The sequence below is a fragment of the Notothenia coriiceps genome, unplaced genomic scaffold (genome assembly GCF_000735185.1).
Source record: "Notothenia coriiceps isolate Sejong01 unplaced genomic scaffold, NC01 NC01_scaffold00018626, whole genome shotgun sequence".
NCBI lineage: Eukaryota > Metazoa > Chordata > Actinopteri > Perciformes > Nototheniidae > Notothenia > Notothenia coriiceps.
The window spans coordinates 39,919-56,808 of NW_011351327.1; the positions used below are offsets into that span (position 1 = coordinate 39,919).

At 39.8% G+C, this 16,890-nt stretch overlaps 1 protein-coding gene across 1 annotated transcript; it reads right to left on the reverse strand.

Moving 5' to 3' along the window:
- Window positions 1-4,382: 4,382 nt before the first annotated feature.
- On the reverse strand, window positions 4,383-16,537 carry LOC104951157 (neurotrypsin-like). The gene is made up of 9 exons (XM_010777792.1): window positions 16,362-16,537; window positions 13,438-13,616; window positions 12,908-13,049; window positions 12,302-12,522; window positions 10,538-10,679; window positions 9,211-9,489; window positions 8,506-8,625; window positions 8,140-8,408; window positions 4,383-7,111 (listed from the first exon to the last, which is right to left on the reverse strand). Exons 1-9 carry the CDS (start codon window positions 16,535-16,537, stop codon window positions 6,561-6,563), a joined length of 2,079 nt encoding a protein of 692 aa, XP_010776094.1. The 3' UTR covers window positions 4,383-6,560.
- Between the last annotated feature and the right edge of the window lie 353 nt (window positions 16,538-16,890).

Here is a 16,890-nt window from a genome sequence, read left to right on the forward strand (position 1 = left end):
CAACCAACCAACATACAAAATAATCTGCCATCATTTTTCGGATTTTAGTGTATAGAATGGACCATGTTATCTTTAAGAGCTGCACAGTTGTCACTTTAATTCAACCAACTCATTCTGATGACAAAGTAATGATAATGTGTCCAGCACATCAGTGAAAAAAGACAGCAACACATATAAACTATAATCACAATCAGCCCTCGTCAGTACTGTCAATGTCCCTGCTCAACAAGTGCATGGCTTACATGTCTATAAATAATATGAAAGGCAGCTTTTTCTTTCATACTTGAAGTGTAACACAAGTGCACAGAGTGTGGTATAAGATCCCTGGCCATGACATATACCATTTTGAATGTGTCAAATGGTACAGGCAACAACAAAATGGTATTCAACAGTTTTACAGGCATGAAGATTTCAAACACTCTCGCCACAAAGACAACTTCAATTAATGGGCTGTTATGTTTATGTGTCACTTTGTCTACAGTTAATTAATCCATTCACAACAATGAAGGTCCCAGACAAACCAAATTACTTAACAGACTGTACTCATTATTAGAACTTTACAGTATGATTTGATTAGATGTGAACATGTTTTCAGAACATTTGAATCATAACAAAAACTGTGTTTTTTTATGTAATTTTGTAGGTCTCAGTCAATATTTTAAGAAAAGGCTCCTTTGTTTTTCAAACACTCCCTGTTCTTGGATGCTATACTGATCTTTCCAAGTGAAGCAATTGTATGCTTTCCCAGCACAATTACCAGGCATGACAGCCCATTTCAGCTTTGTCTAACTCCTCACTTACCGATCCAAAAATACCATTACCATGCAGATTGGTCCATTATCCTCTGCAATAGGTCACTTATGAGATGTTGTGATTTTCTGTATTAGAGTGGGTGGCCTAAACACTTTTGGTCAATAATGTCCCTTTTGACTCAAATTAACAATCTCTTCCCATTTCTATTAATAAACACATATTTGCCACATTTGCTCTGATTTCAGGGCTAGTAAATTCAGTGACAATCTAACCTTACAAGTCCTTGATACTGTTTTCAAAGTGAACACTGGCTGACCTGGACTTTGGCCTTCAAGCTACCATATCGGACACAAAGCCATTTCAGCAGTCATCGTGTGTTGTCTCTACGCCACAGTGACTAATGTCCTATTTCCACTCAACTAAAAACACCGGTGTCCCCGCTCTAGGCATGGTCCCCCGATCCCAGTCCTGACAAAGACATGCCAAACCATCGCTACTCCTGATACCCCAGGCTGACAAGCTAATCCATCTTCACCTACAGAGCAACTTTACTCCGCTTGTCATCACCACCCGCCCTCTATCAAGGATACCTGAAATCGATATACTCAAACATTCACTGTTTCCTTAATGATCATGACATTAAGGATGGACACTTAATTAATTTACCATTTTAAAATTGCTATAATTGCTTATCCCATGATGCAGATGCACTTAATCAGATCACACAAGTGCAAAACACGTAATTATAAACCTATGTTTTGTTCCTGTTACAGCAAACATGCCATATCAGTGTAATGGCAGTCAAATATAACTGTAATAATTGAATTCTGTACAGTATATTTAGAGGGCAAACAGTTAGGTCCTGAATGTTCACACACTACCACAGAGCCAATAAGCAGTGTCAGGTTTGCAGCACTAACAGGATTAAGCACCAAGACTTTATGTCTTTTACAGCCGCTGCCAGGCACAGGCCTGGAAATAATGGGATCATTTTTGAAGCAGTTCATCATAGACGAAACCATCTCTTCCCACATTAGCTCAGTGTGAAGGGCCCCGCTGCGTATAGGAACGCTGGTACACGCCCATAAATTGTAAAACAAGTAATGACATAATGAGCAAATACACATGGAAACATCCAATGTGGGAAGATGAATATTTAAACTGTGGTAATTTCACTAACAGGACAAATTGGAAAAGGTTTGAGGAAAAGGGTGTCGTTCAATCACCCATGAACTACTTAAGCTTAGCATTCATTATACACTTCATAAAGTCTTTATTAATTGGAACAGTTTACTAATCAGACCCTGCCTTTTTCATTTGTGCTGTAAAAGCCAACTGTAAAAGTAGAACTTTCTATAGTTGTAAGTGATGCATAATGGCAATGGAGGAGTGATTTATTATCACACAGGTACACAGCACATGCACAGAGTGCAATGTATACCATCCATTTAACCCATCCTGGTATTAGGATCATTGGGCAGTTCCAATACAGCATGCAGGAGGCATTGTGGGGGTCCAGTGCCTTGCTCAAGAGCACCAGCACACACTCCAGAGAGACTGAAGACATTGCTGCTTCCATCCAACAAAAAGAGATTTGTTGGACGGAAAATATTTAAAGCCAAACAATTTCAGCTTCACTTCCACATATATGTCATTTCAGCCTGTTGAAAGTTACGCTCAGAGACGGACTTAATATTAAGTTTTATTTGGTGAACATGTTAGCAAACACTTTCTATCAAAGCAGACTCGGAGCAACATTAGGATTAGTTTGGTCATCCATTACAGTTGATGCAAGCCAATTATTCACTTTCCTTTTAGCTGTATTTTGGTCTTAACAAATATCAGATTAATAGCTGATTTATGCTCCAACAGCTAGCTTGCTAATTGTGTCAGTTGCTGCTGGGAAAGCAGTGCTTATATTTATAATATCCGGATAAACACTCTGTAAGATTAAACCAAAACAACTGTAAAACAAGCTAACTAACTTTGTCTATACTGTGTGTCATCACCTTATAATTTGGGTAGTAGGATGAATTCAAATCTTATTAAGGACGAACGAATACATTAATATGACTGTATTGTTTTCCCCTTCTTGGCTGTGGAGTTCTTTCTGGGCTCCCTGCTGCCATCAGCCATTTATTGAGATAGGACCAACTGTCATAACAAATAACTGAAGCGTTGAAGGATTGTCAACGTTGACATGATATATATATTTGCAAAGAAGAAAATACTGCTATGTTGTTTTGCAGGGTAAAAAGCATGTTCTTTCTACAAGTTGTGTACAGACAAATTTTGTTTGTACCATGCAATAGTTTTTCTTCTGATGATGACTCAGATAAGGTAATGACAAGATTTTATTGGCGTTGGCAGGTGGTAATTTTAGACCTGGGCCAAATTGCAGATTTGAGATGGATCATTCCCAGTCGCATGGTTAAATCAATAAAACAGCACCCCTAAGGCCAGTCAGTACAAGTTTGAAGTTCTATAAACATCCCCTGGCAGGTGGCACCAACATCAGCTGGCAGTCTTGTGTAATCACTCTTCAAAAAAAGAAAAACAATAAGCCAGATGACTTTGCCCTGAATTGTCTCATTGATTTTGGCCCAGCAAAAATGTTTCAGTATTTGTAATCAATGCTAGAAAAAAATCATACTATCTAATAAATACCTCCAAATTAGAATACCACTATATTTGAATACCAAGAGAAATAAAATATTACCTTTTTAAAAAGACTTATATATATATAAAAAAAAATATATATACTGTTAAATACCGGAAATGGAAATTAAAAAAAACAATCACATCCCCCTAGATTCTCAGCATTTAAACAGTCTTTATTTCAGTCTGCCAGTATTATTTTGCACACTTTTGGTAAACACTGGATAACCATTCCCTAGGTAATACTGATTAGCCCAGGGGGAAATGGTACTCATATACAGTACCTGCCTGAGAAAGTGTCTGCTTTATTACTCCAATATACATGAAAGGAGCTGAGGTAAATGGTAAATGGACTGTACTTATATAGCGCTTTATCCAGTCTTTAAGACCCCTCAAAGCGCTTTACATACTACATATCATTCACCCATTCACACCCATTCATACAGAGCAGTGTACCTTACTCTAGGACCTAACATTCACACACATTCACACACCGTTGGCCATGCCATCGGGAGCAACTCAGGGTTAAGTATCTTGCCCAAGGATACATCGACATGTTGACTGCATGGGCTGGGATCGAACCCACAACCTTCTGGTTGAAAGACGACCACACAGCCACAGTCGCAAATTGTGTTTAGTTTTTTTATTAGGTTTTAACATTTTTGCCTTTACTATAGACGTGTGGCGCAGTGGATAGAGCCTTGGTGATGGGATCAGGAGGTTGCCGATTCATACCCCACTGCAGTCAGCATGTCATTTTGTCCTTGGGCAAGACACTTCACCCCAAATTGCTCCTGTGGGGATTGCCCACAGTATTGAGTATGTAATTCGCTTTGGATAAAAGTTTGTAACAACATGTAATGTAATAATGTTATCCACATTTTTCTGTGGACGAAGAATTCTTTTAACATAAGAAGACAGTTTATTCACGTGTATTATTTAATAATAAGAAAGAGAAGAGACACCAACACTGAGGGCTCACCAGGTATATGATTTAATACTCAACCATGATTCAGCACATTACACTGAGGAGCAGCTGACGGGTGTAACACCAGGAAACTCTCCACACTGCTCCCTCAGACACACAGTATTTACATTAACCTACAGGATCTGCATGGTAACACATCAATCGTCAGGGAGGAAGGAGGTGTTAGATTAATGTACAGGATTATAACAGCAGACAGGTTGGAGAAACAGCAGCTGCAGGCTACAAGATGCTTCACGACACAATGGTTCACAGTACATCAAAGCACAAATCCTTACACTTATAGCAACAGTATAAAAAGAAGTATCAGGGCCATGTTATCCAGCAGGCGGGGCCCCGTGAAAAAATAGAGCAATGTTGCCATCTTCTGGTTGGATGGCATATCCGCTCGCAGAATAACAGACAACATTTAACTTCGAGGGATCGGCTATCTAATTCAGTTAAGAGAGTACGCAGTAACACAGAATATCTAATCTCAGGAGGAGAGCTATCTAATTATCTATCTATCTAGAACCTTCTGCTGGACTCAAACAAAAAGATATTTAAATACCCGACAGTCGTCTTACAATGGCTTTCAAAGGAGAGAATTTTCCTGTACAGTTTTGAAGGACCACACCGATGTTTTTGCAAGTTTTATCTATAACTAAAAATGACGTACACTTGATATAATTGCTGACAACCATTTGGTAGGCTTTTTTTGAGCTGCCAATGTTTCTATAGTTTTCCCATTGGAATTGAAATCAATTAGCTTGAGTGAGTTGAGTATTCCATCACCATGTCTGCAAGAAGTCTTTTTTTCCCATTACTGTTGCGAGGTAATGCAGTTGAATTGATCTGAGAAGGTAAGCACTGCGGTACCTCTCAGCATTAATGGGGCTCTGATAACAGAAATAATGCAGATTTAACATTTATCGTGATGGATTCAACAGGTTTTCGTTGTGAAATCAATGGAAACCAACAGCTTCCAGGAAAGCAAGGGGAAGGCTTTTGAGAAAATCCTCACATTTATGATGCTTAAGTGCGTGAGGCTCTCTACATCGTCAGCCACTTTATAACAAAACCTCCATTATAAAGGGGTTTTAAACTATGTTGGCTATGCCTTTATCGATGGTTTGTATTGCTTTACCACTCAGGTAGAAAACCTCTTGAATAATCTCTCTTACTCAGTGTCTTTCTTTCTGATATCAAGCCTCCCTTTATACATGCTAAGAAGTCCTTAAAAACAAAGTTGTTAGCCAACAGCAGAAGTTAGATGTTATTATAAACCTGCTCTCTTTAAATGCTGATCTTTTATTTGTTAGTTCTTCATTAATAAACACTTTTAACCTTTTTAAAACAAGTGTTCCTTATTAATAAGCAGCACCCATTACGTAGGTACAGCACAAATGTAATTAACAGTTATAAATAGTCAACAGTAGACACATACATCATTGGAAATGGGGATAAATACACTAAAACATGAAGAATCACTGGTATGGTCCTAAGATAAATAGCTTAGTCGTGGGTCTAAACAGTACTTTCATCAGTTTAGGAAACAGACAACAGCCTGAAGAGACGAGCCCTGCGGGAAAAAAGCCCATATCTGAGTTTCGTCTATAATGTTAGAGAGACAACAATAACACAGTCAGCCTTTATTCTAGATGTTCTGGTGGTTAGTTAGTTGATTTCCGTCACTAAACACACAAAAGACGCACAATAATAGGTGAATTTTTAGCATAGAGTCTCGTGTGACCATCAGAAATATCCCCGGAATCTTTAGAACACTTAAAATACATGCCATGCTGATTTTTTTGATTTTGGGGTATCAGTGAAAGGCCTCGATCAGCATGCCAGGCTCAACCTAAACGTCTTTGTTCGGCCTCTCGTCGGGCTGTAACTCACATGTAAAGCAACTCAAACTCACCCACACACACTCAGCAAGGTCTGCCCACACACACACACACACACACACACACACACACACACACACACACACACACACACACACACACACACACACACACACACACACACACACACACACACACACTAACCGCTTAGTTCAGATCGGACATGTTTGCACTGACCTAAGTTAGAGGTATCTTTCTTTTCTTTAATGTTTACTTCCTGTAACTCTCCTCCTCCTCCTCCTCAGGCGCTCACATGGTCAGATGGTCAGCTTCACTCAGACCAGGATCTGTGCATCTGTGTCATCCCCTCCGTGGTGTGTGTGTGTGTTAACGTGCTGCTTGGTGTGTGTATGATGAGTGTGTTTCTTAGTAATATCAATGATTTCATTTGTTTCCTGTTGATCGTGTGTGTGTTTGTGCACGTGGGAGTGCTCGCTCTTGCCCTCGCTGTGTGTGTGTGTCGGGTCACTGTCAGCGTGTGTGAGATCTTGTTGTGTGTCTGTGTGTGTTCGTGCCTCCTCTGGGTGTGTGTTGGTGACTTCCTCGATCCAGCTCTTGAAGCGGCTGACTCGAGTGTACAGCGACGGAGAGGAGGGGTCGGAGCAGCCGTTACCCCCGGTGACGACCCCGGTGAGGAACCATCGACCGGACTCCCCCTGACACACCAGCCCGCCTCCGGAGTTGCCCTGACAACCGTTGTCGTGGAGGAGGCTGGTGTCTGGAGGGCTGCCGGCGCACAGGGTGCCATGGCTGGAGAAGCTGTCGCCATAGCGCTTCTTACATTGCCATGACGACATCAGAGGGACCCAGGATGCAAGAACTGAGTCTGAGAGAGAGGAGGGAGGAGATTATATAAATGAACAATTAGTTGATTAATTTCTAAGTTAATCAATAACAATGTATTGATTACATGTGACTGTTAATCAATCATTTAAAAAGTGCAAGAAGTGCATTTGTTATATCTAATTAACAAACTTAAATCATTAATAGAATCTGACAGGCTTGTTTTTCTGCTATGTCTTTGTGTCATAGTGAGGATAAAACTGTCATAGTATATCATTTATTTTCTAATCACAGTATTAGCATCGTAACATTTGTTGATTAGCATTAAATACAGCACAGCTGATGAGGAGGTTATCAGGGGATGGATTGGGATTTTGCCATTTCTTTGCAATCTTGCTACAGAAAAGTAACCCCAAAGTGTACCGATCGACCTACTATACTTTGCCGTTTCTTCTGAAATTTTCGACGTACTGCATTGTTGTTTTTTTCCAAAATGTTCAACTTACTATACTTTGTAATTTTTTATTTTCTTTGAATGTTTTTAAACATACCATATACTATAATGTGTTTTTGAATTTCTTCAACATACTATACTAAGTAGATTTTTACTGAAATGTTTGACATACTGTGCTATGTAGTTTTTTGACATACTCTATGTATATTTTAAAATAAATAAATAAAACATTTCATATTTTATACTACACAAAGGCTTTTTTAAAGATATTTTCAACATACTTTACTATAATTTCTTCGACATGGTATACTATGACTTTTTCTCTGTATTTTCAAGAAAGTAGACCATCATTTTTTCACCATGTTCAGATATACTTTTCCATTAGTTTTTTCATATTTTTAACCAAACAATAAAGTATTTTTAACATCCACAGAGCCAACCAACAGAAGCAGGTCATGGCTGATGTCTGACTGTTATTTAATTAATGCTTCATTTGATACACAGCAGCATTTTCTATGAGTGGCATTTGAAACCCTTTTTAAAAAAAATATATACAATTTATTCTTTTATATTAAAAGAGATATGACTGAAGTACACTTGAGAGGAAAAACACATACCTGGTCCTGTCAAACCAGCGGTAACTATGACAACGCAAGAAGAAGGAGGAATCCCTCCTGATGAAGCGTCTGCAGCTGGGAGGCATGCTGCGTTGGTGTTGGGGTCGAACGTCAGGCAGTGGCCCTTGGTGCTGGGAAGCTTCAGCAAAGCCAGATCGTGACCTCCACTCTGACCTTTGAACTTCCTGTGGACCACCACCTGCTGCGGAGTGAGGGTCTGCTCCGACGCCCCGACGCGCACCACGTACCTGGAGGGGTCGCTGCCCAACCTGCAGGGGGGGGAGGAGGGTGGAGACAAGTGTTGGTGCGTTATGACTTCTTCTCACTGATTTTTTGTATAGATTTGTAGTCCGGCGGTGGTCTCACCTGCTGACACAGGAGGCGGAGGTCAGGGCCCAGCAGGGGCTGATCAGGGTGCCACTGCAGAGGGGGCCGCCATCTTCTTGAGAGTGGAGCCACACCGACACCCGCCAGGGCCACGAGGTGCTGACAGCCAATGGGACGAGATTTGAATCAAAACGTTATCTAACCAAAGACCAGGCCAAAAATGTAATTACATTGTGGCATTTTTTTTTTTGTCTTAAGATATGATAAGATAAGAAATACTTTATTGATCCCAATTTGGGAAATGTTTATGTTGCAGCAGCATAAAAAGATATGGCATTGTACAATACAAATTAAAAGACTAGAAATAAACATTCCAAAATGTAAACATCTCAATAGAAATAAATTAGCATTAGAAAAAAAAGTTGAACATTTACATGTTGAATTACAAATGTACAGTAATAAAAAATAAAAAGCAGGATATACATAAGTATGTGAGAAATGGAATATTAAATATTAGATTGAATATACATTTTCCCATCCTTTATAGGAGTAACTATAACATAAAGCAATTTATATTTCTTATTCTGAAAGTTGAATTCAATTAAAATATAATATACTATTTTACTGTGGAAATGTTGTACTGTGTGTTCTGTATGCCACTACAAATCCTGAGTGTCTTATGTCACCAGGACAGAGTTTCAGATTTGGATGTTTTGTACCTCCACACTTTGTCCTATATCCTACCTGAGCATGTTTCCCTCCCCCTGGCTCTCCCTCTTGCCCTCCTCCTCCCCTAGCTTCCTCAGCCCACAGCTCAGCTCCCGAGGCTTGGCCCCCGCCGCTGACTCCCGAGGGGGGGCGTCACACTTCACCCCCGCATCCACCCTCCGCCTGCAGCTCTGGGTGCTCTGGCCCAGAGAGGGACACTCCCCGAGGAACTCCTCCTTCCCCGTGCACCTCACCTGGTCCAGGTGGATCGGCCCTTTGCCCTGACCGAACCCCCCCGCTGCTACTGCTCCTAGACTGAGGGGGAGAAAGAATGTTGGTGAGATTAGCTAAATAAGAATGAATAAAATGCATAGTAATGTACAGTCAATTCTGCAAGTCATTTTCATACGATGTGGAAGTTACTACAGTCGTAATATTTTGATCAGGTATTACCCAATTAATGTCAACATATTAGCATTTTTTCATTCAAATATTGCACTGATAATCTATTGATCTATAAGGACCTGGCTAAAGGAAAAAAAGTCATTATTTATAAATCTGCAATTCAATTCATTAAGTCTAAGTGTTGAGAATAAACTTTCAGTATGAGGTCCAGGCATAAGAAAAACGAAATATCAAAGAAAGATGTTTGTGTTTTTGCATTTTGAGCATAAACTAGAAATGATGAGTACAAATCAAACTACTAGCATTAGCGCATATACCACAGGTTTAGCTTTATTCTCAACATTTATGCTATATTGTTGAAATGCCAGAAAAAACAACCCTATTATGCTGTAACCATATTGTTACCAAAAATATTAAATTACTATTACTACTTTTAATTTGACTATTGGCTTTAATATGCTTTTTTTTCTTTGATTTAGCCGTTTATGACTGATTTCAGTCTAATATTACCCACTTATACAGACATTATAAAAACTAAGCTTCCCAGTTATTCCTTCAGTCATTTGGAAGGTATTACTTCATTATTACCTATAATTATCAAACAAATACTCCACTATAACCCACTGTACCGGTAATTATAAAACTATTCATGTCTGTTATGTGTGCATAAATATGTCCTTTCTATAGGTGTCAAAACTAATCCTAAAGTAACAGATGGGCAAGTACTTATAATTGTATTCTATTGTTCTACGTATGTACTTAGTAGATTGGATTTTTCCTGCGATTTATGATATAGATTTGACTACATTTGTTGATGTTTTGCGTTCAATGTAGGCCTGTTTAATACTGATCTTGATATTTGGTGTTCATTTTCCTAGATGCTTTGTCCTGTTGCACAGATACGTAGATAGCTGTGTGAGGATCTTTTGTCTGTTGAATCATGCATTTAAATACTAACCTGTGTCCGAGCTGTCTGCACACCACGGCTGCATTCAGGTCGTTCCAGCCTGAGTCACAAATACTTCCCCAGTCACCATGGAGATACACCTCGACTCGACCCTCCTTTCTGTTGCTGCCCCCCACCAGACGGACCAGGGGACCTGACGGGAGAAAAAAACACACATCCCTGATTAATATTCATGTGGGTGCACCTACATACTCCAGTCAACAGTCTGCTGAGAGTTATGTCCGCTGGCAGAGGTAAATGTCATCTGGTGCCTGGTGCCTCTTTATTCTGCTGCTATTCTCATTCTAATGGAGTGTGTGTCTACAGGAGGCGCAGTAAACACCTCTTTATTCTCTCTGCTGTCAACATGTGGCATTTCAACTCTCTGGACACAGGAAAACACTGGAGTTTTCACACTGATAATCATACAGTGGCACTAAAGGAGACTTCAATCTCTCAGAGGCCAGACAGAAACATCTTTGTTGATTAGCAATTTAAAGCAAATGTGTATTAGGTAGAGTCTACTGCTGAAAGAGTTGTATTAAGTAAACAGTTCACAGCTGGCCTGACATCAGCACTCTGCAGGGACAGCTTACCCTTTTGGAACAAAATTAATAGCAGGCTCCAAACTTCTGCAGTGCAGCGGTCCTTTTGTCCTCCTACTCTTTCCAAATGAACATCAAATGTGACATAGTAGTCTGGTGTACTCTCACACAACATTGAAGTCAAATGTTTCTTTTTAATGATCTCTTTGGTACATAATAATAATACATCTTTTTTTGACAGACTTACTATACTACGACTTTTGTGATATTGATTACGGCACCCTATACAATGATTTTTTTAAACCTTTTTTATGACATACTTAAATACTATGATGATTTTTTAAAGTTTTACATGCTTAACAATGACTTTTTCATAACACACTATACTATGTATTTTTGTATTGTACTATATTTTAATCATTTAATCATTGTTTTATATGATATACTTTACCTCTTCTTTGTTTGACCTTTGTTTAGATACATTTAGATCAGGGCTGTCCCGGGGGCCGAATGCACATTTTGAATCGGCCCTCAGCAAATTCAAAAAGTATAATGGAGTCTGGCCCACAAATGAAATTGGTGTTTGTCTTGTACTTCTTAAATATAGATGAAAATATATATTACACAGTAGTATTAATGTGTCAAGAAGCCCACTCAAATAAATTCAGTCAATTAAAACTGAAATCAAAAAGCCAAATAACTTATTTACATAACAAGCTTGAAATAAACCCTTCCTATTTCCTCTTATTATAAGCAATCTGAGGCTCCGGTTTTAAGGAATGAGCTGAAAACAAAATAAATTAAACTCTATGGAGAGCTGTGATGTCGGCTGTTGTTTTTCTTAAAGCATATTCAAGTATCAAGCTTAATTTACCTACTTTTGATTGATTTAGCTGACTTATGACTTTCCTTATGAGGTCATATACCTGACCTCTAGTGAGGGGCCCAGACCTTTGTATATCTTTCTGTAAGTGGCCCTCGGTGAAAAAAGTTTGGACACCCCTGATTTAGATGAAAATCTATCCCTTTTTTTGTCATTTCCCAGGGCATACAATACTATGACTTTTCAACAAGTTTTTGTGTAGTGATGGCGCTGAGACCATGAATAACGTTCAATAATCTAAGAGGCAGATTTCAGGACCACAGAAGATGAAGAGGTGAATTTTTCTAATCAGCGCCCCATATATATAAAACAATATGCAGCCAGGCGTTGTTCACCCTCGTTTCGTACCTGTGGAAGGTGCGATGACCGGCACCTGGTTGGTTTCTTGGCTGGGTCGTTTTCTGCAGCGGACCCCGACGTCCTCGCTGTGGGAGCAGTCGGTCCGGCCCCAGATCCCGTGAGGACAGTCCAGCAGGGACGTCTCGGACCCCTCACAGTGGACGTCGTCCAGGAGGATCAGACCCACGCCCTCGCCAAACATCCCGTCAGATACGACCTCCGCGTGACCCCTGAAGGAGGAGGAGAAGTCATACAGATACTCAACACAACACATGCAAAGTTACATCTCATCAGGTAAAAATTATCACATCATTTACCTGAATTCTGGTTTGATTTAGTCAAAAAATACATTAGAATAATATAATGATGACATTATTAATACTAGTTGAGCTTTTGCAGGTGAGTAATAATGTAATTTTGGTTGCTAACCTCCACCCTGACGTTATGTTTTCAATTATTTTTTATCAGCAAAAACATTAAAAAAAACACTGGTCTGATTTTCATGTTACTTGGTCGAAGGGTGTAGAATTGGCCGAGGAAGAACCCATCGAATGATTGATTGGATCCGAGTAAAACAATTAAAAAAGTTATTCATCGGTGTGCATCTCTCCGTACCTGTAGCCCAGCTGTCTGCAGACCACCTCCGCATGCTGCTGGCTCCAGTGGTCGTCACACACCGTCCCCCAGTCCCCGCTGTGGAAAACCTCCACCCGCCCCTCCCAGGGACTGTCTCCTCCAACCAGGCGCACCACCCCGTCTGAAACAGAATCATATTGAGGCAAAGTCTTGGGACTGTAAAAGGGATTCATGCGGTTACACTCGACTCAAAAGAAAAAACCGTAATGCAACTTTGAGGCAAGATATATTTTTTATAGATGCAAACATGAAGGTATCATTTTCAGATGAATCATTAATGGTGCTTTGCTGAATACCAGCTCTATGTCATGCCAGTACACATGTTAGTCCTCAGTTCCCATGAATCCTGGTTCTGCTCGTCACACAGAGGATGTTGCTGCTTCATGCTGTAATGACTTATTGATGTTCAGCAGCTATAAATAGCAGCTTCAAGTCTCTCAGTGTACATCGGTCTATGTGTGTGTGTGTGTGTGTGTGTGTGTGTGTGTGTGTGTGTGCTGTACATGTACCTGTATACGGGCTGCAGGAGACCCCAGCATCCTCCATGTGGTCACAGTTGTGCTGCTCCCAGTCGCCATGGGGACACTGGTCCAGGAAGAGCTCGTTTCCTGTGCACTTCACGGCATCCAGCAGGATCGGGCCGGACCCCTGACCGAAGTGAGCCCACGACCAGGCCTTCGCTACGCCCCTACAACATATGAGCACATTTTTTCATTATATTTTCTGACTGTATTATGGTGCAAAATGAAGAGTTAAAGGATCATGGAAGTCATTAAATGTCATCTTTAGGGGAACATGAATTTCATAGCATCAAATCGTTTTCAATAATTAAAATAAACCCACACATTTCAACCTCAGGGTGGCACTAGAGTCACGGGATCATCAAAGTCTTTATGATTGATATATGACATTGATAATATTGCTTATTCACTAGAAATAAATAAGTAGCTGTAGTGTTGCCCAGTTCCTACAAAACAAGACATAGCAAAAAAGTAAAAGAAATGCTCTCAAAATAAATCAAACCATCCTCATAAATCATGAAAAGCTAGGATGTTCATGTGGAGATTAATTATTGATGCTAAATGCAACATGAAGCACTTCAGTGTGTTTTGCGTGAATCCATGCCTTTCTGCTGTGTGTCGGCTACAGCTGGAATTCATATTAAGCTGAAAATGAAAGAACAGTAAAGCCCACGGAAAAAAGAAAGATTTAAGAGAACTTGTTGTATATCTACTGTCAACACACAAGCTCCTTCAAACACATACATGTTATTTATATTATAAATATGGAGCTTTTTTAAAGACATTTTAGGCAATATGGTAAAAAATAAGGAGGGATAAGAAGATAATTCTGTCATTTGTGTTATTCGTCTCATGTTGTTGCAGAATTTTTAAGGTACAGTAAAGCAAATTAAATATATGTTTTCATGTCTTGCGTGTAAGTTGATCGGATATCTCTTGGGCCAAATAATACTGTTGAAAGAATTCCCATTTATTTTGTGATTCATTTGTGAGCTTTGGGGCATATCAATTCAAAAAAAGTGATTTGGGTTTACGAGCTAACCTCACATATCATAATAAAACACTGTTTACTGTTATCTTGTGCAGTAGTAGAATAATATCCTAGCAGGAGTTGGCAAAATATGAGATTGTTAAAAGTGTTTAACTGTTTAACACATGTATGGCGCAGTGAAAGAAAAACTATTCATGTGGGATAAAAAACAAATCTCCTCATTTGTCTTTGAATGTCAAAACTGTGTGTGTGCAGCTGTGAGAGAACCTGCACATCAGCACATTTATTATTCAGAAGCACACACGCAGCTGGTGAGATGTCCCACTGTGTCACAGGAGATGAAATGCAACCTAATGTTGAACATGGAAGGAGTAATATTTCTCTTCACTGCTTCATCGTTTGTTTGAAAGCTGTCAGGGATGTTACACCTCTTCAGGGGATACACTGTGTGTGAGAGGAGGGGAACATCTGAACACATTCAAACACAATCTACCTCAACAGACAAACTTACGGTTTTGTTTTGTTTCACCAGGAAAATACCTCCATGTTTGATTCTTATGAGAAAAAGAAGTCAGTGTGGGTCAGTCCCAGGCTCAATCCTGCCTTACTCTTATTTGATCTTCAAATGCAGTCTTCAATTAGCAACAATCTTCGACACATGTTCATAGAGGATGTTATACATGCAAAGCATCTGTCAGTTGCTATGGTGACATCTGTTTCCTGTTCATGGGAGCACCTGTGTCTTGTACTTTTACATGTTTTACTTATCCCTCCTGATTAAAAGGGTAAGGCTGGTTATAATCTATAATTGTATTGTCAACTACTTCAATGGAAAGACAAAGAAAACTAACAATGTATCCTATACGAGGAATATTGCAAAGCCTTTTCCTTTGTGACTCACAGCTCCATTGTTATTGGAGCTATTGGAACTATTAAAAACCCAGAAATGAGTCACACTGTTGCACTGCGTGACTTGTTCCTTCATCACGATGAACAATGGCAGTGCAGTTTATATTGAGTCAATCCCCCTCCATACACTGTCCTGAGAGTGTGCGGCGCCTTTCCTTTATGAGGTGTCGGTAATGAGGCGACACGTAGCGCAACAGCAGCATTAATACCTCCATTAAAGTGAACATATAGGCCTACTCTTAAACTATATTAAAAACAGAGGCGTCAGAAGGCCTCAAAGGGGTTTCCGGTACATTAGCATACACTTACGACAAATACCCCATCACCAATGCCTCCAGTGTGTGTCTGTGTGTCTGTGTGTGTGTGTGTGTGTGTGTGTGTGTGTGTGTGTGTGTGTGTGTGTGTGTGTGTGTACCAACCTGCTCACTAGATATAACAACCCTCCAATGTCATCTTCATCTACATACAGATTTCTTTTTAAAACCTTGTTTATGTCGACAGGATTTATTTGAGAACAAAGGCTGTTTTCAATATACAATCATTGCGTGTTGACCATATACTGTAATAAAGAGGCTTTAGTCACATGTTGGCACGATCTGGAGCCCAAAGTGTCACTCTGCAGGAACAGATCTTTTAACATCTGCTCAACCTCTAGCTTCACCCATTTGATATTTTACACTTTTGATCCAACCAAAGGCAAACAAATCCCCACTAGAGTATCTAATTGTGTGTTTATCCGCCACTGAAAATAGGCCCCAACAAATGCAGTGTCCATGAGTTTGAGGATGTGGGCTTTACAGTATATAACAAAGAATATATACATTATTTATGTATATTTCGGTCCCAATTATTTAAAATGTCAGTTCTCTCTGTTTTAAAAAATTAAACAATATTTTCATGATTTATATATTCAGTATGAACCTGTGAGCTACGGACAGACTGGAGGATTCAAAATGGATTGTAAAATGGATGAATACATCTTAACGTGGTGTGAAAAATCCTATTTACGTACCCGAATCCCAGCTGTCTGCACGCTACCTCAGCATCTCTGTCGTCCCACTGGTCGTCGCAGATGGAGCCCCACCTTCCTGTGTGAAACACCTCCACCCGACCTTCAAAGTCTTCCTCGCCTCCGACCAATCGCAGCGGAGGGCCACTGCCTGAGAGAGGATGTAGAAATATCCCCATGTAGGTCAAACAGCATCCATCTCCCTCTAAATATACTGTATATATATTTTAATTGAATCTTCCTTTATTTGCATGACTGTAATGAAGTACATTGTTAGCAAAGCAGGAATACATTAAATACTACCGTATAGAAAAGTATAAATACATAAATACAGATAAATCCCTCCCCTGTGTGTGTGTGTGTGTGTGTGTGTGTGTGTGTGTGTGTGTGTGTGTGTGTGTGTGTGTGTGTGTGTGTGTGTGTGTGTGCGTGTCTAGGTGTGTGGGGTTATGGCTAGAAAGGATCCGTCTTGTGTAAATATGACGTCACGTTCTCGTTGTAACTCTCGTTGGAGCGGCTCGGAAACACACCT